The 26,254-nt window shown below is 43.5% G+C and overlaps 1 protein-coding gene across 4 annotated transcripts in view; it reads left to right on the forward strand.

Moving 5' to 3' along the window:
* Tfap-2 (transcription factor AP-2) overlaps nucleotides 1–26,254 on the forward strand; it is a 215,029-nt gene that overhangs the window by 161,576 nt on the left and 27,199 nt on the right. For 3 of the 4 annotated variants that reach the window (XM_076894352.1, XM_076894349.1, XM_076894351.1), the window contains 3 exons: nucleotides 4,986–5,363; nucleotides 14,531–14,746; nucleotides 15,054–15,105. In XM_076894352.1, coding sequence (XP_076750467.1) covers nucleotides 4,986–5,363; nucleotides 14,531–14,746; nucleotides 15,054–15,105 — 646 coding nt within the window. The remainder of the gene's footprint in view (nucleotides 1–4,985; nucleotides 5,364–14,530; nucleotides 14,747–15,053; nucleotides 15,106–26,254) is intronic. The other variant, XM_076894350.1, reaches the window with a different exon arrangement.

Consider the following 26,254-nt stretch of genomic DNA (forward strand, 5'->3'; position numbering starts at 1 on the left):
TCGTTATTTAAACGGGCCCGCGTGTTCCTTTCTTCTTCTTCTTCTTCTCCTTTCGCCGCGATCGGCTCGCCTTCCGGCTTCTCAAATTAGTTCCGTCGCTTCGATCGATCTCTCGCGATCTGCGTGAAATAGTATCACGAACGGATGGCTATTGGCGAGCCACTCGTATAATCGCTTACAATTAGAACGGTAATGGAGTTATAAATTGACTCATTAAATTAAACTGCATTTAATTGTTTTCAGAAATAGACTGCGACCATAATGTTATCGTTGCCACTGATTTCTAGGCTTGTTAGTTCTTTACTGTTAGATTTACGGTTTCTTATATTAGTTCGATCGGGAATAATCTACATTTCTTATGTATTCACGAGTTTCAATCTGTGCGATATTGTACTTGGAAATTCGATTCAGTGTTAGAAATCACTTCCTAAATTCTCATTCTTCCATTGCTCTTCTTTCTCTTATAATTGCATACACTTCAATTTCAATTTTTGGCCTTTCAATATCACTCCTTTTTAAATCAATATCACTCTGAACCAGTTACACAACACGATCATTACAAAAGATAGGCTTGAATCACCTTAGTTCCTTATATTTTCACATACAAACGTACAATGTTATACATAATCAAAGCTTTTAATTTTTCTGCGAGCATCTATCATCTATACAAATCGCTAAGCGTCCTCTGCAAATATGAAACGCTCCCCTTCGATAAACGACAAGTTCCTCGTTCTTGCTGAAAAGATCATTCGCAGAAAGGATCGCGTTCGTATCCTCGACGAAAACGAGAGGAACAAGGTTGCACGAAACGAAAGACGATGCTAACGATAATGAACGACGCGATCCCCGACGAGTGGTTTAATTCGGGCGCGAAAATTGAACGGCGCCGATAAATTCAAATCAGAAATCGAACCGCGCCGGATCGAGCGTGGGGCTCGCGTCCATCCGCGACACGTGAAAGTCGCGCCTGTAACGGCCGCGTAACGAACATTACTGCAAATTGAAATTCGCCTTAATGGGCTCCCTTTGGCATCGAGAGAAAAGAAACGGTACTCTCTTCGTCTTTGCGTGCCTGGTAACGACGTGGCTCGTTAAACGAACGACAAATATTTCGTACGAAATAAACACCGGCTGCTGTAACGAGCCCGGGCCCAGCCGTCCGCCGACGAGCGGTTTCGAAACGGCCGATTTGGAAATCAGCCTCGAGAGCGGCGAAGCTGAATTTTGTGTCTCGTTACACGCTCGTATCGGGCAGATTAGAAGCAGCGCGTGTTTGGCCAGGCGAGAGTCCCCTTCTATAACGGGCCCTCCTGTTCGATTTTCGACCGACCGTTCCTAAATGCCGTTACGAATGATCGAACGTTCCTCCTCTTGTTCGCCAAGCGTCGCGAGGTTACCGATCGCTCGAGGTTCCAGGGAGAATGATGATAGTAATTGTTTTTACTGCTCTCTAATTTTCGAATGTTTGCTCGGAGAATTTGGAAATATTTTTATCTTATTAATGCTACTCTTGTTCGCCAAGCGTCGCGAGGTTACCGATCGCTCGAGGTTCCAGGGAGAAAGATGATAGTAATTGTTTTTACTGCTCTCTAATTTTCGAATGTTTGCTCGGAGAATTTGGAAATACTTGTAGCTTATTGATGCTGCTCTTGTTCACGCCGTGTCATGAGGTTAGCGATCGCTCGAGGTTCGAGGGAGAAAATGGATAGTAATTGTTTTTACTGCTCTCTAATTTTAGAGTGTTTGCTCAGAGAATTTGGAAATGCTTGGAGCTTATTAACGCTGCGTTTCGAAAAGTTGAATTTTATTGTACACGTGGGCAAGAAGTGTAGTGTGAATTGTTAGCGAATTCTGTCGTCCAAAGGGGTGGATGATATCGAATCGCGAGGTAATCTATGAATTTCAAGGGTTGGAGAAAATGTTCACTGAGTTTTTGTAGTTGTAATGAAAAAAGAAAGTGATTTTATTAAACGATACTCTGGCAGAAATGAAAATAAGACTTGCGAGATTGATACAGATAATGCAATTCTTAGAGTTAATTTAGTTTTTATTGGAGAAGTTGATCGAGCACGCGTGATTGCAATTAATAAGAGCGTGTTGTTAAGTAATTTAAGCAAGTAAACTAATCACGTTTATATTTCCACGGTTCAATGTTGCACGAACGCAAAAATTACCAATAACTTCAGCTCTTAATCAATTTTCTCATAATTGCCAGTTGAAATTCGAATTCGAAGCACAGTGTCCAAGTTGTTGTTCATCTATTCTCCCATAATGCTCTATCGATGACGTAAAATTGATCTCACGCACGAATATCGTTCACCTTTCGACCGTCTTGCGTAATTAGAACCGACACGTGAAGGTAACAGGTAGAGACTCGCGTGAATGGAGAAAAAGGTCCGCGTTGGCCCTTCCACGGCTTATAAAGATGTTCGAGATCGTATCACGGGCGCAGAACGTAACAAACCTAATGGCCTGCACCCGGCGTAGTGTCGATACAAAGGCTTTCCGCCGATATTCAGATAAATCACCGTCCGATACTATCTACCAGAGTAATACCGTGTAATCGTAAGATCGAGAGATCACGTGGACCAGATTAAGCGGCGTTTTCATCGTACGAAAAATTGCGCGAGACGTGCGAAGACCTCACAGTTTCTGAAGATCGAGAATCCCTCGATTTCGCTGCCACAACATTTCACTCGAAATTCAATCGCGTTGAAACAAATTTGATGTGTTTAAAAATTAGCTTAAATTAAAAAATAAATAGGATTCGCATAGTGAACATTTAACTTTTAAATAGTATGAGAAGGATTTTTTAAATGGCTATAATCCGTACACTAAGTACAGTAACATAATCGTTACATTATTGCATTATATATTATATCCGCCAACAATTGCACGATAATGATTTCTTTCTCTTCATTTCACCAATTACGACGGTTGAAAAGCCCGTTTGTACATACAATTCGCTACATTATCAAAGGTGAAAACATGCTTGATCACAGCCCAGCAATTTGCTTGGATGATTCTGCGATTTACAGCTGATATTTCGTACGATCGATGGATCGCTAAGAACCCGATATCAGCGAGCGTCTCGCGCGGAGATGCTTATCTAAATTTGACAACACCGTTAGACGAAAACCAGAAAGAATGCTATACAGCGAATCGCGAACAATATGAGACCGTGGCTGTGCCAACGGAAAGTGTCTTCTAATTAATAGTGAAACGTAAACGACAGTTACATTCCCATAAAAATTCTGGAACCACTTAACGACAATCCGAAGCGATTATAGAACGGTTTATGGACCTTCTGTAGTACCGTTCGAACGCTATAATTCTATCCTGTTTACGAGATACCGGAAGCTTTCATCTTTCCATAATCCTAATTTTTATACCGAATAATTTGTTCTACGAGAGCTATGCTAAATACTGAACGATATTCAATCATAGTTAATCAAAAGATAAGATGTTATAATTCATCGTCCTCTTCTTTGCAATGCAGCGTCGTTATTACAACCCTTAGATCACTTCTGGAACAATCGCGCTTCTTTCGTTCACTAAAAACTTAGTAAAATTCGAGAAAATATGAAAAAGAAATTTCTCTTTCGTAGCAGTAACAAAATGAAAGTTACCCCTTATTTTCAACCCTTATTTCACAAGTAATCTCGCAAGAAGCTCGCAAGGTAGTAAAAGAAATTGCACTCGATCTGCGAAACGGATTATCCATCGTCCATCGAGATTCGTTCACGGTAGCTTATCGCCCCCGACGATATCTCGGATCGCGGCAATAAACGGCTCGATCGTCGATACAATTTTCCCAGCGAGAGATCCGCGGCACACCTACGTACATTCTGCCCGTGAGCTATTTGCGTTGCGCCTCTCGCCGGAAGATTTGCATAGCATTTAGCCGCGTTTACGTCCGCCACCTTCCGCGAACAAGCGCCACTGTCCCATATACTCGTCGTTTATAGTAATAGCAGACCTCCAGCGCTGGCACCATTCTTTTTCCCGCTCTGCCGCCAACCTCACCCCTGCCGCCGCCCATTTTCTTCCCCCTCGAAGGCGGGCGTACCTTGCATTAGTCACTGCAATTACCGGTGGCCGGCAATTTTTTAATACCGGTGAAAGTTACGCTCGCGTTCGTTGCGCGAGCGCAGCGGCCACGAACGAGGCGTTCACGCTGCCCGCGCGTTTATTACGGTTATTACTTTTTATTCGAGCCGTTTTCTTTTTTTTTCGCCCGCCGCGCATCGACGCGTGAGGCCCGCCGCGGCGTGGAACGGGTTACGATTACGCGTAATTACAGGAGATAGATGCGCACCGACGGTGACGATAATGGGGTTATTGCGGCGATAACGGGGTGAAAAATTCGAGCCACGAACGGGGGACAAGGCGCGCGATCGTTTTGAGCGCGCGTAAGGGGTTGCTTATGGATCCGCCCGCGTAAACCGAGTTGCGGCGATAAATACGGGGGATTAGTTAATTGGATGTATACAAGGAGAAAGAAATTGGTTTGAAACCTAAATTAAAGAAATTTCTTTGTAGTTACATACGTTATACCAATTTTGTTAAATTTCGAACGCGTTAATCGACTAGTTGAGTAAGTTATTAACGCATTATTCTACGATTGAGACGCCTGATGTCTCTTCTAAAGTATACACGAATTCTTTAGCAAGCTCGAAAAGTTTCCTGAGAGGGTGCGTTACTCTCTCTATCATACTTTTCCCTTTACACGCCATATTGCATACCATTGGTTTCAATCGCAGCCAATGGAACGCAGCAACGACAAAGATTTAACGCGAACAATTGTATTGACGATTGAAATTTTTGTGCGAACAGGACCGTTTACTCTCTCTCTCTATCATACTTTTCCCTTTACACGCCATGTTGCATGCCATTGGTTTCAATCGCAGCCAATGTAACGCAGCAATAAGAGAAAGATTTAACGCGAATAATTGTATTAACGATGGAAATTTCTGTGTGAACAGGACCGTTTGACTGGTCACGGGGGTATTTCCTCGCTGGGCGGTGGAAATTCCTCGCCGTACTCCGGTGCCCATCACCACGGGCACAGAGGCAATGGGAACGGCAGCGGGATGCCCCATCACGGCGGCGCGTCGTTGCCAACCGCCTCCGACTTTCAACCACCTTACTTTCCGCCCCCGTTCCCATCGCACCACCACGCGCCGGCGAGTCCCCAACATCCGGGCCTTGGCCAGCCGCAACATCTCGATTACCTCGTCGGCGACCCGTACACGCAGACGCTCAACACGTTACATCAACATCACTACAATCACTTGAGCGCCGCTGTCACGGCTGGCCAGAGGAGCGGCGATCTTAGGAGGGACGCGGAGGGCATCCATGTGGTGAGTAGTTTGCTTTGATTAATCGTTAGTATAAATAATTGGTACTTTGAACGCCGTTAAAAAGAGAGTCTTAAATAAGTTGGAAAGACGATATTTGATCTGCGTCTATGTCTTCACTTCATAATTAAATCTTGAAAATTCAGGGGGATGAAAAAAGTATTGATCTATACCAGTACAATGATACACTTTAAATTCAATTCTTTTCTTTATTACTGAGAGGATTTCATATAATTCACTTTGCTGGTGATGAAGGCCAGTACTTCCACATTTTTGTACTAGTAACCTTAATCGTTCGTGTAAATTGGTATTTTAGACACCATCAAAAGAGAGTTCTAAATAAATTGGAAAAATTATATTGATCTACGTCTGTGCCTCCATTTCATAATTAAATCTTTAAAAAAAATCGAGGGGGATGAAAAAGGTATAGATCTATACCAGAACAATGGTACACTTTAAATTCAATTATTTTCTTTATCACTGAGAGAACATTAACTTTGCTTGTGATAAAAGCTAGCACTCCCACATTTTTGTACTTGTAATCGCATTTAGAGGGTGACAAGGACGAGGATATCCGTCCGCGCCAATAATAACATCTCCTCGCAATAATCAAGCGAAAAAAAGAAATTGATCTGAACTAATCATGAAACGATCGATGATCCCCGCGCGAGGGTAGAAACACGCGGAACCACGCTCGTCCCGGTGTTTACGCGTAAAATCGAGGCGCGCGTAGATCCGGTCACGCGCGCGTCCGGCCGGCTCATTAGAGGAGGCGCGCGCGGCGTGTTATTTGTAGGACGTACCCCATTGCCCGGCGAATGGTGAACGCGTAATAATGGCTGGGGCCATCGATCTGTTAGACGTATCGCGGCCAATAAGAGAGCTCGCCCGTGACATCGGTGATTGCGATCGTTGATCCCACGCCGCGGACACGGGGTAAGGGCGAGACGCGCGACATTTGCATTCGCCACGGTGCTGCGTGCCCGTCCCAGGATGGACGGTGGCGGCGTGCCCGGGTATTAGCGAAGCGGCCGTCTCGAGGCGTGCGATCGACCCGCCAGAGGAAGAACCGGTCAGCGAGGAAGTCGCGGACGAATGGAACGTTTTCTTCGTCGATCGTGGCCGATTTTTCCGCGACAGTGGATGGATTTCTTGCTCCACATCGACGTGGTTCCTTTTCACGCGCGCTTGTCTATCATCCGTGGTCGTATCGCGGCGACAAATAGGTAAATAGGTGGGTACGCGACGGATCGCGTTAAGTGTGCCTGCAGCGGACTTTTTGTTTGGAGAGGTGCGAGAGAATTGTTTGCTGTAGCGGGAATCGTGAGTACGCGAACGAGCGTCGTTCCTCGACGGTCTATTTCTGAGGTTACCGTGTAGAGAGTTTGCTCTTTCGCTGGTGTTTGGAGAACTGTTGACCGTGGGCTGAACCGCGAGAGAGTTATGGGGTCGGTTGGACGAGGCAGTCCTTGGGACTCTTTTCAGTTGACCGGACTAGTTATTGGGAAAGTGGATAACTACTTAGGCGCTTGGGTTAGTCTTGTTATGGTTCTTAATTTAGGAAGAATTCAGGAGTGGTATAATAGGGGTGGAATAGTTGAATTTCTTCTTTCAATTATATTATTTTACCTTTTGTAATGCTAGCAGAGATTGCATTCTTGCAACCCTTTCATTGTATTAGTCGTAAAAAAATCGTCTGTCGATGATCAAAAGCAAGTGCTCGCTATTCGAAGGCTTGAACATGGCAAACAAACTCCCGTGGCGTTTCGCACCTCTGTTCATAGTAACGCAACACCGTGCCAACGTGTATTTAGGGGGCAGCTTTAGGTCCTCTAATAACGTTCACGGTAATAGTATTTGCGGTACACCTTGCCCCCAATAGCTTTCACGAAAATATCACCCTAATTACCAGCGGTACGCGTACACCGCGCTTTGGAGGATTATGTTTTGGGCGGTTTCCATAGGTGTCGTGTGACGGTCGCGCAAAAAAGACCGGGTTCGACGAAACTCGACACGCACCCGAAGAATACGCTTAGCTTTCGCACAGCTCGAAACTGGCCAGGAGAAGAGGAAAACGGGCGAGGTTTAAAGCATCTGTCCGCGCCATATGCAGTCTCTCGTATTGCGAGCCTGGAGTTCTCTGTCGAAAATCGTTTACTTCACGCCTTCGAAAACGAGCGAATCATTTTCAGGGTGAGTCACCTAATGCTCACCAAAACGTATGTGCATACGTACATCTCCGTTATTTTCAATTACTAAAAAAATATGTGAAAGCAGGCTTGTTTCTTAAGATCCATTTCTCGAATTGCCTGCATCAACCCCAATTCGCTTTTGAACGTATCTGGTTTATTGTCACATTGGGTACAAAATTGTTCAAACAACTTGTAAAAGTATACTTTAAAACATGTACTTTCATATAAAAAAATATCTTGGAATATTGAAAATAAAGTTGCATAATGTATCGCAATGTTCGTGAAGGGTAACATGTTATTCACATTTAGTTTCGTTAGAAGATGTTTGAAATTGACATTGTATACACGTATAGACGAATTAATGAATTGAGAATACGATGTGACAAGTAGTACGAGAAAATGACGAGTCGAGAATTGTTTAAATTTTATAGCTGAACAGAGGAAAAGTCTATCACAGTATCGTAAATGTAAATACATATAATATTCCATCAGAAAATCGGCTTTAAAATACTTGGCCGTCTCGCGAGATTGCGATATCGATTATTTGAAGCAGTAGAACCCCTCGTACCCTATCTGGATTGTGCCTAAAGCACATTCTTCAAAGGAGGGTGGCAGACCTCGTTCTCAATGAAATCTTACACCGATGCGATCCCTCGATTCGCGAAATATCGAGAGCAAATCCCTCGAATACCTTCCTCTGCTTACATCCACGATTTACCCCGACACTTTTACTCGCGACAACAGTTTAAACCGTCCAATTATTTCCACTCAAGTCACGTAGATCTTAAAGCAGGCATTGCGAATTTCCGCAACGTTACCCGACGATCGCCTTCGGTCCTCCGGAAGACGAGATAGTTGCGCGTGAGACACAAAGTCTTGGGCTCCGTTCGCGAACTACACGCAGTAATGGTGTCTCGCATAGTTGATCATAGTTAGAGAACTTGTCGTTACGGCTATGCGTCGACTATCGCGAACCTTGGGGTTCTCTGTTCGGTATCTCCGCCACCGATATCGAGAACGACAACGATGCGAGGCTGTTCGACAGTTTCAAGGGGACACGTCGTTTGAAAACCGCACTAAAACGGTTCAGAAATATGTAGCTACATGGTATAATCTCTAATCAATAATCCATTAAAAGTTCGTGTTAATATTACAATATAAAAAGTTTACTCTTGAACCATCTTGTAACGCAAATTATACAAAGTCGTAGGAGTCGTGTATCTTTCACTTTAATCGTTCAATATTAAACTTTTTTCATTAATAAATTGTTCTTGATATCCTCCTCCTCTCGTGTAAAACTATTTCAAAATTCGCAATTCATCACAGACGAGAGTAATAGATAAAATACTTTTGCATGGTCTTACAACTACCGTCCGATACGATCTGATACTTTAGGAATAAACCACCCCCTCGAAGCGTCGTACGCTGTGCCCTCCGTCAAGTAATTTACTTATTAAATTTTCGGCTGACCTTTGGCATTCCTCCGGGGTGGATGCCAGAGACGTTTACTTTGACGGAAATATGCTAAGCACTGCAATCCTTAAGACGGTGTTAGAGATACGTAAAAGGGGTGAATAGTTCCTCCACTTTACCCACTTAATTTTCATATTCGTTTCTTCTGTTTTTCCCGCATGTGTCACAGGGAAAACCTGTTCGAATTAGCAAATTGTAGCGCGTGAGGTGGACTCGTCAAGGTAACGTTCGATCGTCGTGTAATCAGTAATCACAGACCTGATGATGGAACAATTAATGAACGCTGTTTCAATTGTCGATGACTGACACGATAGTTCTCTTGTAAAACGATCCAATGAACAACGTTCACAAAATTACGCGAAAAGAATCGAGGCTGATAATATTTCTGTCTCATCGCGTTCTGTATCGAATTTATTAAAAGAAACGTATCGTGGAATCGCGTGAAAATTAACAAATATTTAGAAGCAAATGTATAAAACTGTGCGTGCTACTCCACGAGGAACGTTTTGGAACGAGGATGTGGTAGACGCGACGATACGCTTCTGAAAAAGAGACGACAATGCCAATAATCAGCCGAGTGGTTCGACCGATTCCAATAGCTTTATCCTTGAAAACGAGCAGCCTGGCGCTTCCTCGTGCCCAACCCCCACGCGTTCTCTACTGAATTATAGTATCTCGTCTGGATCCCTTCACGATCCCACATTTATGCTCGAGAGAGTACAATTTGTGACAGGCTCCTCGCTAAGGGATCTTAGATTCGGTAAATCTGCCTCATTGTTGTACGGGTTTCTCACGGGAAAGAGTTAAACGTTGGGTACTTACAGGACAATGACGACAATCCGGACACGTTTCTCGTCTGCTACGATAAACGAGACGTTTAAGTGAGTGTCGAATAAATTTCGTGCATTTTTATTTTCAACTCTTTTCTTATTTCCGACGAGATATCTCTCAAGGGGTTACGAATAACATTTTTACTTTTAATTCTTTAAATAATAATATATATTTTTTTACAGTAAAATTATATATTTCACTGTATTACCAATATTCAATTGTTCACCATCATAATAAAAATTTGAAATTCAATTTTAAAAAATATTCATGACTCAATTATTCAGCAGTTCATGTAATTATACCTGATTGGAACATTAATAATTAATATTCTGCCCCGACTCGGTTAGTTCAAAGTCTAGGATTACGAATAACATTTTTACTTTTAATTCTCTAAATAATAATATATGTACCTTCAGAGTAAAATTACATACTTCCCTGTATTATCAGTATAGATATTTTCAATTGTCCACGATTATAATAAAAATTTGAAATTCCATTTTAAAAAATATTCACGACATAATTATTCAACAGTTCATGTAATTATACCACCTTATTGGAATATTAAATATTAATATTCTGCCTCGACTCGATTAGTTCAAAGTCTGCTAAACGACGCCATTCAATCGCCATTTTCATGCATACAGAAGCAATATGTCAAACGTTCCTTCTCAATGAAATTCTGCCTACAAGCTCTTGGAAAGACGAAAAAAATTCCCATTCCTAATCAAACACAGATATTCTACTCTACACGTGAATATGATTAACGTTCGCGAGATCGCAAGAAATCACTTTGAAAACGGCCGTCGAAATGCTCGTCAGCTCTCAAATATTTGCTCGCTCGTATTATCGGCAAACAATTACGCAACTCTGAATCTCGATTAACGCGACAACAACGAGGAGAAAGAAAAAGGGGACGGGAAGGGAAGGTGAGCGCGGATTGCGCAAGAGGAAGCAGCGCACAGCCGAGACCAGTTCCGTCGACGATCCAAAGGGTTGTTCGCGAGTCACGCGCTCGCGCGTTCACTCGTCTAGTGGTATCGACACCGCAAATACCGGTCGACGTGACTACGACACGCCACGGAGTTTAACGAGAGAAAGGCGATCACATTTCATCTCATTAGTCTTGGCTGGCATGGTTACATCAATTTATAACTAACGCTGCGCGACGATAAATACTGGTAGCAACCACTTAGCCGAGTTAATTAGCCCCGCGTTTCCATTTCTTTGACCGCGTGAAAGCCGTACTCCAAATGGCCGCCGCGTTGCTCACGATAAGCCAAACGATATTCTGATTCACTTTACTGAACATGCGATTTAAAGGGGTAGATTTTCGAAAATTTATCATTCGTCAAATTTATTTCACGAACGTAGTACTTGAGCGACTTTAACATTCAGATGGACAGAACAGTTTGTAAATAAAGTATCGATTTAATGAGAGAATAAAAAGAATAACGTTGTTAATTTTGTGCTAGAGTAATATGAATGCGATTCTACATGAGATTATTATCCGTCCAGATAATTATCTCTAATAGTCTTTTTCGATATTCAGATAATAATCCAATTATGACAGAAAAGATGTTTAACGACTGGGACGAAAAACAGCGTCTGCTGTTTATTTTTCAGACGCAAAAACTGGCAGCGCCTGTTACCTGCACACGTGGCACGGCAATTTAAAATGACACGTCTGCATATGCAACGAAACCGCCGCCAGCTGAGCGGCATCGATAATCTCCACGCGCGGAATCATCCCTTGATCCTTTCAGATTGAACGATTTCGCTCGCATTTATTATTGATCGTATCTGGACTGATTAGGCGCGTTTAGTCAATCGCGATTTTGCGACGTTACAACGACAGTTTCGACGCAGAAACAAGATCGTTGATGAACGAGCGAAATGATCTGTGGTATCCTGGCAAAATCCAAATGCCATCGAGGCTCTACTCTTTCGAGGTATTGTCCGTTGCATGATTAAACGTGACTGTACGAGCAATTAATATCGCCGTCGCGAAAATGATCAACGATGTTCTAAATGAAAAGTTCGAGCTTTCAAATAATTAAATACATGTCGATACTGCTTAAACACTAGTTTCTAATTAAATTTTGTTCACGTGAAACTGATAGAAATGATAAAAAAAAAAATGTTTTCGAGGTATTTTAATCTCTACGAGTACACAAACCTCAAACAACCGATCGACCACCGAATCGACTGATCAAAAATCGTGCAATCTCGCAACTCGTACCCCTATCGTTCGTATTCTCGTTCCATCGTTTCTATCGATCGGGAATATCTCTTTAAAACCCGGGTTGTTGGCGAATAGGTCGAACGGAGAGTCCCGTGATATTTTCGCCGTTCCATTAGCCGGTCAGAAACTGAACGTATCGCGGCAATCTGGAATAGTCGTAACGGAGAAAACGATTACAATAGAAGGGGCAATCTCGCGAGGAAATCGGTGAAACGTGCGCGGAGATTTCTTCTCGTCGCGGGGACCACGCTCGCATAGAAAAGATATACGACAATAATGGGTAAGGGCTCGTAATACAACCGTATTTGCGACACGGCCGACTCGCGGGGCCCGGATAAAATCTCCGGTTTTTCTCCACCGCTGGATGGTGATTAAGATTCCGAACGTATGTCTAGCCGTTTCAATTCTCGGAACATCGTCCTCGTCTTCGTTTGTTCCCTGCTCGCCTCACCCGCTTTACTCGCTGGTTGCATGCATACTTCCTTACGTAACGTTCGTACCTCGATTTAATTCGCGTCCACGCATGCTCGCGCCGCTAATTAATATAACGCGTTTCCATCGAGTCCCGATTAAGAAGCCGGGGTACGCGTCTGGGCTGGAGAGGGTGGCCACCAGCTGGTACCGCTGCTGTTCGTTCTCGCTCCAGCGGTCCTCGCGTCCATGTAAAATTGCGATCGAACGCGAATCGTTAATCGTAAACATCAATTTTCATCGCTCCCCGCATTTTAATCCGCACATCCTATTATAACGATGATTATAATAATTTATGCGTCAATGATATAACTACCGGTACTTTACGACAATAATAAACGTGATCACTGTTAATGATCGAATATTTATGAACGGGTGCGCTTATGGTCGCCGCCAAGCAGAGGCGGCGTATTTTTTTAAGCACCAGCCACCGTGTGTCCCCGTTGGGAATTATCAATTAATTTACCCCGGTTTAACGGGTGAACGATACTACACAGGTGGATTGATTTACGTAATCGTATAGCGTCGCTCGATTTATCGGGCTTTTAATTGGTTTTAATATGCGACGTTAACCTCGCGGTTCGCCTCGGCTTATTATCGAGCCAGTTGCACCTTTATTTATACTGCGCTCGAATTAACCCGATGTCACTGGACTGATTTACGATCCGATCGCGGGGTATCGTTTTTTTTTTTTCACCGAAACGCGGCCAGTTCCACGAAAATTGCTGCGCAAATTGTACAGGTACTCAGAGTGTGTTGGCTGTCATAATTGTATACCTGTGTGGGGGATTTTTATGAACCGTCGAAAAAGTTCATCCGCGGCTGTGGCGGCAGGTTCGACGCGCAGCAGAGAATCCGCCAGGACGTTTCGCGACTATTTATTTCGAGGCGAGTAGCGTTGTTATTGCGTCTACGTGCATCTTCGCGATTGTATCAGACATTCGACTTCGGTTGGCGACTTTACGTGAGAACTGGGTCCCATGCGGATCTGCGATTTCAATTTCAGTTTCTCGTCGCACCTCTCTATCGTGCTTTGCAAAAATGATTAGTCGTTCTTTGGTTCAGCTTCCTTCGTTTTCTAGAATCTCGCGTAGAACTCTATTTTATGAGATTTTTTAATTGAATCTGTTTCTTATTAGAGGAAACTTTGTTAAATAGGAGGACGTCTGTGGAAATACAGTTATCTGTGCTCGGTTGCTATGATAATTTCTGCCATTGCGAATGATCAGATTAGCACGTGTTTCGTATTAAAGTTAGAATTTAAAACATTGTAGAGAGGACACGAAGCAGCGTGGACGAGGAAAAAGTGGCATTGTACAGCACGTGACGCTAAAAGCGTACTCATTGTAACGCGGTGGGATTTACTGGGAAAATAATTATACCGCGATTATTTCATGTACGTCAATGATTCCGTCGAGTGGGTTTTTCGTAGTACAAAGGTTCCACGCTTACGATTTAACTCGCGTGGAATTGTTCGATGTTTGCTGCTGCACACCTCTGCTCCTTCGCGGCAGCCAGAGAATTTATCGAGGATGTAGAACCGTTAAATCATTTCCGATATTAACGACAGGAACATCAAGAACCTACGAATTAACTTAAACTCTTTACCACGGAATCTCGTTTGAATTTTATTTAGAAAAAGGAAGAAATGAACACAGTTGCTATTCAATCTCGACTACCACTTTTATTACTCGTAACTTCTATGCAGGTATTTTTATAACACGCGATCGAGATTTCAGTATTTTCCATTTATCAATCCTTGCAATATTATGCTAATGACGCTATGTTAAATTAATATTCTCATACAAAAAATGTAAAAAAGTGTTCACTTCCTTAGATATACATACTCTACTGAATGTATTTATTAAACTTCAAGACATACAATTTTCTCGTTCGTTTCGCGAACAGAATTAAAAAGAAAGCAAAAACGAATAACGTATCACTGTTCTCGTGAATTTCAGACGAACATGCACGCGTCATTTCCGTACGACGGTGGACGCAGCAGCGGCGGAGGCGGCGGAGGCGGAGGTGGCGGAGGCGGTGGAGGAGGCGGCGGAAGGGCCGTCGAATACGGCGCCGTACGGCGTCCTGACGCCCTCCTGCCAACCCAAGGCATGGACCAAACCGAGCTCATTCTTCACACCAGCCTCGGAGATGACCCCCAGGTGAGCGACGATGTACGTAATCGCAACGCATTTTCTCTATTACCATTCTACTTCCCAAACGAAAATGCTGAAAACATTCTGAGGGCTTTGGCCCTTCTCCTAGTCCTCCCTTTTTAGCGTACAATCGTGGATATCACTTGTTGGACATTGGAACGTGGCTTCGCAACGATTCGAGTAACAGATATTACAATAGCATTTTGCGATAGCTACAAAATAAGAAATGTACTCGATCTCTTTAAATAATTTGATAAATTAGAACTCTGCTTCTTTGGTCAACTCTTATTCTCGATCGCTTACGCACGTTTCGTTTTCATTTCAGAACACAAACGTAGACGATGGAGGGTTCATGAACGACCTGCCTATCCTAAAAAGTGAGTAATATTATCTCCGTTTTGTCACGAAACCCAACAATTTTGCTAGCACGTAAGAACCTCGCGACAAACACGTTTCTCTCCTAATTGTTTCACTTGTTAATGCTTCCTTGTTGAGTTGATCTTCGATCCAACTCGATGCTCGTTATCAAAGGCACCGTTCAAAGATGTTATCGTGCGTCCGTGCGTTTTTTAAAAATCGAAGAGAGATCGTTCGTTTAATTGACGAATTTTGTTGAGGCCATTTTTCACCAACGTTCGAGTTCGAACTTCCGTCGAAGCTAACGAATTCACGCGACAAGAACGCGCATGCACAGAAGTTTGATGCGGGTACAAAAGCGCGAGAGGTGGCGGGCGTAATCCCAAGCGTGGAAAACGTGCCCGCCGCTCTCGACCGGAAATATAAAGCAGCCACGCCGGTAACTTGTCGGTTTTAATTAGAATTTATCTCTCGATGTGTCGTATCGAGTGCGCCTCCGTGAAACGGGGCCTGAATTTCAAACCGCCGCGGAAAGGCAAAAAAAGACGGATGGCCTTCGTGCACCGTCCGCCATTAAAGCGTCTCTAACGGTCGTAATTGCGAGAGCAATTGCGCGAAAAAAATAAACCACCACCAGGCATCGCTCGGATCATCGATCTTCGACCGATTTCTCGTGATATCCGCGACATGCGTTATAATAACTTTCATCTGAAGGCTGAAAATTTAGCAAGCAACTTGAACCCTTTAGTTTCATACGGTAGAACAGAGTGAAATGGAACGAAATAGAAAGGGAAACAGCGAAGGGTTAAGCGTATGCTAGAAATGTCGTCGAAACAACTCGTTGTACAGTAGGAATAAATAATTCAGCCTTGTTCGAAAGGATAAAAAACGAATCTAGCTCTAATTAGTTAAGAGCATTCTACAAACGCGATCAAATGATCCATCTGACCCTGTTCAGAACGCGACAATGTGCCTCGTTACGTTACAAGGTAAAAATGAATACAATCATTCCATTCGAGATTAACTTGCTTCTTCCAACGTACACCGCCTTGGCAATTAAGATAGCCTCGATAAAACTCATCCATCGGTAAATCGACTCTCCAATTATCACCCGAATTAATAAACGCGATTAGCCACCCCAAAGTCTCCGCGCGCGCACGCCAGCGGTCCAGAAAATTGATTTCCCGTTTCCACTATCGAACGGGAAAAAGAGGCACGATTATAACGATCGAGCGTGGTACAGGTAAAAGTCCTGCACGTCATCGGTCTAATTAACGATTTATCTTCGGCGCTCGCTTAATAAAATCAGCCTAGCCGCCGATAGTGGGTCGCACTTTCACGCCAATCTCGCTCCAGATTCTCAGAACCCATAAATATATAGATAACCAATTTATACGGACAACGGGACACGCACACGTGGAACACGGTTCCGTTGGACGCGTACACGCGGCCGCTCGATAGAGTTTTTCTTATCCTGCCACGTAAATGGCCGCTCGAGTAGAATAGAGGCGCGCAAGGCGGCGGCCACTGCCCAATACGCGTCGTTGCGTAACGCTGAACCAGTTATCCGACGGCCCAGAGGAAGGAGGATGATGTGCCCTGGGTCCGCGAGCTGGTAGATCGCCGCGCGATACCTCTCCTGCTATAAGGAAACTTGCGCTTCCATCGATCTTATCGATCGCGATCCAGCGTGTTGCGAAAGTGTCACGCGCGCGACGAGCCGACTCGCAGGCGGATTTTATTCTCAGCTGGCTTCCCTATCGGATCGACCAGCACTCAGGAATCTCGATCCCGACCTTTTCGAGGAAAATTAGAATTATTGCTAACGAGGTTGGATCTGTTCTGTAATCAGGCCTGGTGGAAGGAATACCTCTGTTTTTCGATGGTTGAGCGGCTGAGTTCGCTACTTGTTCGTGAAAATAGTTCATTTGTCACGTAATTAAGTTTCGAGCCAAATATTATTGAGGCTTCCGAATTACAGAATGAAAGGGACATGGTTGAATTTCTCACTGGTTTATAGAAATAATTCATTTATTTCATAACAGAATGGGATGTCAAATGGGAAAAGGAGTAGTATAATTTCTTGCTCGTTGGTAAAGTACACCCTTCAACTGTAATACAAGTACAATCAACGAGATGTGTCGAACGAATAAATCTTCCAAATTCGACAGAATCTCAACTAAGTTCAGTCACTGGTGATCGTAAAAAAAAAAAACGAAGTCACAGAAAGCACCCTCTCCCAGCAAAACGAACACCCTCGACGCGCGTACTTCGCAACTTCCAGCTTCTTCTGAACAGACGACACAATGGCGGAAATGCTGTGTACCGGTCGCGACCAGGCTCCGTTAAATGGGCGCGTTTCGTCATAGAGGTGCGAATGAGAAAATAAAACTGTAGTGGATGCCCGGAGGCGGATCGGATTTCGTTCATTGTCATTGTAATTTCTTGGCGGGGTGCAGTTTTCGGGGCGTCGCACACCGCAGGGGTATTACCTACAGATGGCTGTTTGTTCGAATGTCACCGTGGGTTATTATATGCCTCGTTACTTGCCCTCTGACGGCTTATTTGCCCGGTCCTCCATCCCCTTCTATCTCGCCCAGCGGCCGCCATTGTCCCTTTGTTTCGAGCCGCGTATCCGACATTGTATCGTCGAATTTAGAAAGGTGTATCCCCGTGGCGTGTTCACTTTAACGTGGCTTTCATCTGGGACCAGCCACTGACACGTCGCGCGCGTTTTCTATGCTATTCTTTAGCTGATCCGTGTCTTATGGTCGAATGCGAACTGTTTCCTGCGACGAAACACGAATGTGACTGCGAAACACTTCTCGAGGAACTATCGAAGAACAGACTTTGGTTGACGCAGTTAGAAATAGAGCGAGAAATATCATAAGAAAGGTTTCTTTTCCAAACTAGTTTCGATTTGATTTTTTTAACGATTGTTTCCTTATTCATCGTTTGTACTACTGGAAATATCAACTATATTATATTACTACTGGAAATAAGTAAATATTTCACATTTTTTTAATGTTTAAAGTAATAACTCTTGCGATTCGTGCGTATTATCTGTTGATTACATTCGTCTTAACATTGCTCTTTTCATACCAAGGTTTTTTTAAGGAGTTTGTACTGGAGCAACACCTACGGTTCGCTCGTCGTGTCTATTGTACTTCCATTTCAATTGTCCGTGTAATTTCGAACTGTTCAAGGCAGAAACGTAGTCTCTCCACCCACATTCTCATAGAAACTGCTCGTCACCGTTGGAATATGGAGTCGATTGGCAACAGCGACGACAAATACACGCGGCGTACGCGTTCCGTTTCTCGGAAGCCGGTTATACAATTACTTGCAGCTTACCTTGGCTCCTTCGTCACCCGTTGACGTGCTCCAGTTTAGCGGTTTTAACGCTGCTCGAAGTTACAGGATCGAGATGAATTTTTCTCAGAATTCATTGCTCTAAAAAAAGAAAAAAAAGAAATGGAGAATTTGGAAATCCGTGACCGCATTGGTTCGCCACGGATTTTGGTTAACGCCGCGCACGCGAGCGGCTGAGAACGACGGGCTGTCTTCGTTACGACATAGAAAGTATTCTCAGCAAAGAGGATATTCGTTGTAAGTTCTTTAATTACGGGGAACGTCAGAAAAAGAATTCGATTTATATCTGGTGAAAGGAGAAAATTTCTAATTTATTCCAAAGCGATGCTTCCGCCCCGCTAACATTTGGCAACTGTAATTGTAGGTTCTGGATAACTGCCGTAGAAATCATTCTGAACTGCATGGTCGCGTTTCAGAGCGTAATATGACATCTGCTGGCATGTGTTGTCACTGTTCAGACACTGGGCTCGTGTACTCCCTTATGCAGCCCCTTTTATTACGGATGAAAAGCGTTCCAAGTAGCAAAAGTTTTTATTATACAAAGATAGTAGAAATTCAAGAGTACGCTTTGTTCAAAGTATTTCAAAATCTCTTATCAGATATAATATTTGCAAACATCAATTAACAAATATCAAGTAAAACAAAGATTATTCCCTAGAAAATTTGCATCGAATCTAAATGAAAATCGCGCGAGCAATTTCACAAACTATTAAATCAAAGACAAACACGCATCGACACAAACGACCACAGTGCTCATTAAACATATCATACATTGCAACATTTAAAAAACGCGCGTGATTTCTCATTTAACACGTTAGACGCGAACGTAAAAAGAGATCCCTGGCTCCGCGCAGCTTAATGAAAGTAAACGAGCTTTTGTGGTTAATCAGTGGTCCCCTAGGTAACGGTGTGCTTCGAGAGCAGCTATCAGTGCCCCGGCTACATTAGAAACAATTAATCATTCGAACGAGGCCAGCAGACGGCACCGCTTTTACTATGTTAATGATCGTTCTAATTAACCCGGTCATTGGCGTTCGGTCAATTAACGTTCGCCGTTACGGGATCTCTCTGGGCAGGCACGTTACGCATTGTGCGCCTAAATTACCGAACGCTGGTTCCTGCTCGCGGGTAGACCTCCGATCTGGGAATTATGCGCGCCTTTCGACGTCGATCGAGCTGACTTATGGCCGTGCCCGTAATTTACGGCTCGCGATGCCCTGCGAGCGTGTGTTTCGGACATCGCGAGAGTTGTCAGCCGTGTTTTATTAGGAGGACATTATGATAATAACCGTTTTAATCTGCTGGCGGAACTCGTTTCATCGCGCGGCTATTACGTATTCCTAACGCTCGCTCGTTATCGTTTGTAAATGTAATTTCTAATTTGCGTACACATTTTTCTCGCCCGTCGACTTTTTGCCCGCCAGACGCACGCCCGTGGAAAACGTTAACCGTGGCAGGCTCGTTAATGCATCGTCGTTAAACGTTAACTTTTCCCTGGGACGAGTTCTGTGTTTCGATATTTATTCCGTTTCTTTGTCGGTCGCACCGTTAATCGTTGCACGGATTCCTCTTCTTCTTCGTTTTCTTCGCTGAACAATCTCTCTGTCGAACGTTGTCGAACAGCGCGCAACGTGTGTGCATCGTACGTGCTCGTGGCGATTTAATTATCGGATGTAAATGAATCGGTTACATCATACCCAGGAAACGTATCGGCTGTAATACTGTTTCTATGCATCTTTTTCTTATTTGATTACGCGCCTAGCGTCTGGTTGCATTATTAATGAACTGTACATTAGAATTCGCGTCTCGTTAGTTTACGTAGTACCAATATCAATGTTTATGTGTACACGCTTAAGTAATACCGGAATAATTTCTGAAACGTTGAACAAGACTGGCTTCCAGCCGATCAATCAACTGGCTCTGTCCAGAAGTTTCCTCGCTTATGACGGCAAATATAATTATATATTTAATTACAATTTCCCCCGGCTACCTCAGCGTGAACTCGACGGAATTAATGAACGCGATTACAACAACGAAAAAGTGGAAACGAAATTTTTACCCGCAAAGTACCATCGAAACGCCTCGCTCGTACGATACTCAACCGCACAAATATATAATCAACCGCGTTACACCTTCAATTACCATAATCTCCATCACTGTTTATCCCACTCGAGCGCTAAAGTCCAACAAAAAGCGTCTCGCCCAGAAGAACGCCGCGCTCGAGACTAGCGTTATCCAATCTCGATCTGACCGCCACGACACGATGATAATTCATCAAGCCAGTTATAATTATTCAGATTACATATACTTACGGTTAAACGATCTCATAACGCCAGCAGTGGATGTTACACAGCTCCGATAATCTCGCCGAGTGGCGCAACAAAACTATCGAACGTATTCTAACCACCTTCGAAGGGGGTGGTTCTTCAGTTAGCGCTGTTTGGCTTCAGAAAACGTTTCTTGCACTTATTAACGGTCGTACGCGAGCATCCATCGGAACGAAGGGGGTACCAGTAAATAGAGTACGTCCTCCAGCGTGCTCAGTAAATCGATTTCAATCGAACGAGAGGAGCGTCGAGGAGCAGGCGGTAAGTGCCTTTCTCGTATTGTTCCGTTCGAAAGGAACGGGCGCGACGGGATGGAGGGCGGCCACCATCTTTGTGCGAGTGCCAGTCGAGCCTTCTAAAATCGAGGCCTAATGAAATTAACGAGGACCAGCGACGCGTTGCCCCGGGGCCAGGTGGAATATCCCTCACGGACGGGACACCCCTCGCCGCGCGACGACGCGAACGCTGCCTCGTGAAGTCACACCCCAGCCGCTCGGTGGTAACCAATCAAGGTCGAGGCACAAGTGAACTCGTTTCTACGCGGCGATTGGTTAAGTTTCCGGGGCGTTGATTGCCCAGGAAATTGTGCGTGCACGGGACCCTGCACGTGCCAGCTTCGACGAGGCCGTTCGAGGTTGGTTCACACTTTTGCAAATTGAACGCCTTCGCGTTCGCGACGCGTGGCGTCCTGCGGGCCTCGTCGCCGTCGGATGGAGCCACGTTGGTTTTGGGACGCGTTCGTTTGGACGAAGGATGAGTAGGGCGAGTTTCAAGGTGAACGAAAGCACCTTTCGCCTTTCTGTTATTTAAACAGTTGAATTTAAATGGATATCAGACAAATTTTAAGAAAAATCATGTATTTATTCTGAAAATATATATGTATTCTTCGTTCTGACGTGCTGCACTCTGACGTAGTATATCTACTGTTCGCTCGGACGAAGGATGACGAGGGCGAGTTTGGGGGTGAACGAAGTTTACTCTTGCCTTTCTGTTGTTCAAACAGTCAGAATTAAATGGGTATTACAGAAATTTTAAGAAAGGGGATGTATTTATTCTGAAGGTACATGTTTTCTTTCTGAGGAACAGAAGTACGATAGTGTAACGAATGCAATGGTGAACAGAGTAGAGTTCAACGATTGTTGCTTGGTCTTGTATGAGATTGTACTTTCTAGTGTATTTCTGATTAGCCAAAGGAATGTCTGAGATGTTAACGAGTTGCGTTCGATGGTACATCACATAAAGGGGTGAACAAAGTATCTCTCGTCGACATCGCAAAAATTTTAAGAAAGAGCATGTATTTATTCTGAAAGTGCATATATTCTTTCTGCGAAACGGAAGTGCGATAGTGCAACGAATGTAACGGTGAACAGAGTAGAGTTCAACGATTGTTGCTTGATCCTGTATGAGATTGTACTTGTAGCGTATTTCTGATTAGCGAAGGGAATATCTGAAATGTTAACGAGTCGCGTTCGATGGTAGATCGCGCGTAGAAAGTATCGACAATTTCTCATCCGAGGAGCGTCGTAAGGTCGCGAAGAACCGCTGCTAAGCGGGAAGTAGGAGGGCGCTCGAGGTTTGGTATTGAAAAACGAGCGCGGGAAAAGTAATGCACGTAATAGAAACTTTATTCGAGCGATTATTCAAACGCACGCTTGTTTCGACTTTGATTGATACACGGCCGCGCGGGCGCTGTGAAATAAAAACGCGGCAAAACAAATGATCGGCCGGCGAGAGCAATTAAAACATCACGTTACGAACCCTCGAGCGAGCACGTACGGTACCCGCGCGAGAGGCCATCCTGAGGAGAGCCGTATTACTCGAGGAGCGAACGATGAAGGATCGCGAGGCAGAACTGTCTGTTTGCGTAACGCTGAAATTCAGCCTTGAACGGCGAAAGATCTTCGACGAGCTATAGTGGACGGCTGACGCGTCTATCTGCAAAATTGATCGTAAACGTGACACGTGTACGCGAATGTTTATTTATGCCCGTGTAATCGTAATGTTTAGCCGATCGTAAACTTCGAATCTTCTTTTACATCGTACACTTTTTTTCTGCCTTCAGTTACGGCGTATTATATACGATATTACGAGTTTTTACGAATCTACGTATGTACTACTCGTTCTCACAGTATTACAAGTCAAATCCTGTTGTAATTAAATCCCAGAATTAGTATTCGAGTCGCAGAAAAAATCCGTGTTTGTCTCGCAGAAAGACACGTTATTTATCGCTCGTTCTAAACCACTATCGTAATTACCAATCCTGTTAATTGAAGACAATCAGACAATCAGTTAAAACTATCTTAGCCTCGAAGGAGCGTTAAACTAACAAAACCGTAGAAACCTATGGATGTACAACAACCGTTCTCGGTATCTAATTATTAAATATCTACTCAGAACAGGTTAACACGCCTCTCGTTTACCCAATTACACTTATCTCTGCGCGAAGCCAGAGATAATCGCGATTAATACGCGCAACTCTTCCTGAATGGAACAAGGAAAACGAAGAACAAAAACAAAAGAGATAGAAAAAAAAAACATCTTTCGCAACACGAATAAAAATTCTATCGAGTCGACGTCCGTGTAAACCGAATTACATGCGTTTGTTATCGCGATACAGGATCGGCGCGCCTCCCATTAACAGTTCCCGCGGCCCACTGTCTTAATTACAAAGTAACGAAACCGCACGGCCGTCGATTAATTCGCCGCTCGCCAAGCCCGCGTGCGCGGCCGCGAAATATATATTAATTCGTCGCTACACCTGTGCAATAATCGCGTTACGTAACCGCGCCATAAATCACGAAACAGGCACGTAAGCGCGTTCACCGGGTCGGCTCATTAAAATCATGGACACCAGGCAGGCTGCATCCAGCTTTGAAATGATTTCTCTAAACAACCCCCCCGGGGGCTATAGATAATAGTGAATGGTCGTGAGACGTGGAATCGGGGATCGCCGTGGCCGCTTCTCGCGCCGCACGACGATTGATAAATCGACGATCACTCTCGAGTAATCGTCCCTTCTCGTCTGACTTTTCACTGACACCGATGTAGATATTTCATCGCGCCACTCGGATCGCTTTCGCGATTTTTACTCCCGCTGTTTATCACTCATTTTTCCACGTTCGATTCTTCTTCCGTCTCTGCTCTGTCGATTCCTCCTGCTTGGTTACCATCGCGGTGTGGGACTTTCGGCTTTTAGCGGTTTTGTTCGTCGATCAATCCTTACAGGCGCGCGTTAACGATAACGGTTTCATCGTGAGCTGGGATCTAGCGAGAGAATGCGTTCGAACTGGTTGATTAATGCAATCTGATGCGATCCTTCGGTTACTGTTCTGCTATTTTCAGTGGATCTAGCAAACGGATTTACTCTCTTCTGGAAGTAACTGTTTCTCACGGTTCAGCGAAGGTTTGCATAACTGAGAATATTCAAAAGACAGTTAAATTGCTCGAGAATATTTTTGGTAAATGTAATTACGATATCTTGTTTAAAAGATAGGATAATCAGTCGTGCAGTAATCGTTGATAATTCCAGGTAGCGTTATTAATAATGAAAATCTGGTTGCATACGATGGAAAGTGCGTGTTTTTTCTTTATTCAGCTGGAAATAAATATTTCCTTGAACAAGTTACCACATGTGTGTCACCGTATGTTAAACAGTATCGTAACATCGATGTTAAGTGCTTTTTACTCGAACAAAAATTGAATATTTAACTTGCACGTTTAAGACGAATACATCACAGGACCATTAACGCGGTTGATTCACGGGATCTTGCGTCGTTAAAGTATATGACGATTTATTTATCGCCCGTTGATTGATCTCCATCCTATAGATTGTATTTTTTATCAATATTTTTTGCTACATATAAATTGACCCTTAATACAGTCATTAATCTCGCGGCAACTACTTTTCTTGCCTCTTTTCTTTCGTGCTATTTTCACGATAAAAATATTCGTACAGCCTTATCGTTAACTATAACTGTCGCGTTTGCAAAACGTTTACAATCTCATACTCTTTCGGATATTATATAACAGCAACGATTAATTCAATTACAAAGATTATGAGATTATCGATCGATGCGAGCGCCTTTATTATTTCTACTTTTTTTATTATTATTTGTACAGCTCGACAGACTCACGCAACCGTGTCAGAAAAACATTTCCTGAATATGAGACGGATTAAAGTAGCGTTTGGAACGAGATAGGCGTTGTTCGGATCAGAAAGGAGTGTAACTGGGAACGAGACAGGTCTAGATGTGAAAGTGACTGGATTTACAGATGTGCTCCTTTTTTTTTTGCCCCCTCGCCCCCCTCACGTGTACGATTTTGTAATCGGAAAAAATGTGACCGTCACTTCCGGTCATTAGTCGTTAAAATGATAATTGGCGACCAGCAAAGCTTCGTCCCTACGTTCTTGTTGCGCTACCAGCGATTTTAAAATAATTAAATCGTGATTCGTGTAAGAACTCACGGAACTTAATTTAATACTGAAAATTTCTGGTCAGAAAGAATGAATATACATCCATAGATTCGTCCAATTAAACATATATAAAATAAAATTGTACACAGGAGTTGTATGGAAATTGAACGATGCTCGTATGATAAGTTTTGTTTAATTAAGGGGGAACTATTTGAAGAATACTTCTTCTTCGAACAATTAATTCCTTACACAACACTGAAACACTTATACAACACTCGGCAACTTTCCAAACTCTCAAAGGCCACGTAACATGTAAAATCCACTGCAAACAAGAAACAGTTACCATAACCACCTAAGAAAATGTAAACTTCAGCTGGATTTCATACTGTCCATGTAAAACTGTTCAACGTAATACCATTGACGAGGAATAAGTTACTCTTCGAAGTATTTTATTCTCAAAAACCATGCGACATCTAAGGACCAAGGCATTAGAAAAAATAAGTTCTACGACAGAGAGAGAGAGCTTGATATTGTTATATTGCACAAAGAGTGAAATAAGCTCTTCAATATTTTTACACTTATTCAGAGATCTAGAATTAAGTAATTATTTACGCTTAATACATTTTTGAATAAACAAAAGACAAAATCTAAATTCAAACAAAAAGCCACTGAAATTCTTCAAGAACAATACTCAAAAGATAATCAGTGTACCAACCCACAATTGAAGACAAAAATCCAAGTACTTCTTCCCCTCGCGACTTTCAAATTAACCACAATTATCGCCGCTAAGACCACCGTTAATAAGTTCTACGAAACGCGTTCGCAGATGTGGCGAATTACCAAAAGTTTCGCCTTCCGTACTGGCCAATGGGATAATAAGGAGCGTTCGCACGAACATAGGTACAAGGTGTGGACTCTTCCTGTGTGCGAAACGGAGTCGCTTCATTGACGGCCAACGTGTTCCGGTCGTTGTGCTCCCGTTGGCTCCTTGGCTGTTCCCAGCGGAATGAAAATTGCACCCCTGCGCGGACCACGATCGCCATTAGCCACCGCGAG

The sequence above is a fragment of the Xylocopa sonorina genome, chromosome 4 (assembly GCF_050948175.1).
Source record: "Xylocopa sonorina isolate GNS202 chromosome 4, iyXylSono1_principal, whole genome shotgun sequence".
In the NCBI taxonomy this organism is placed as follows: Eukaryota; Metazoa; Arthropoda; class Insecta; order Hymenoptera; family Apidae; genus Xylocopa; species Xylocopa sonorina.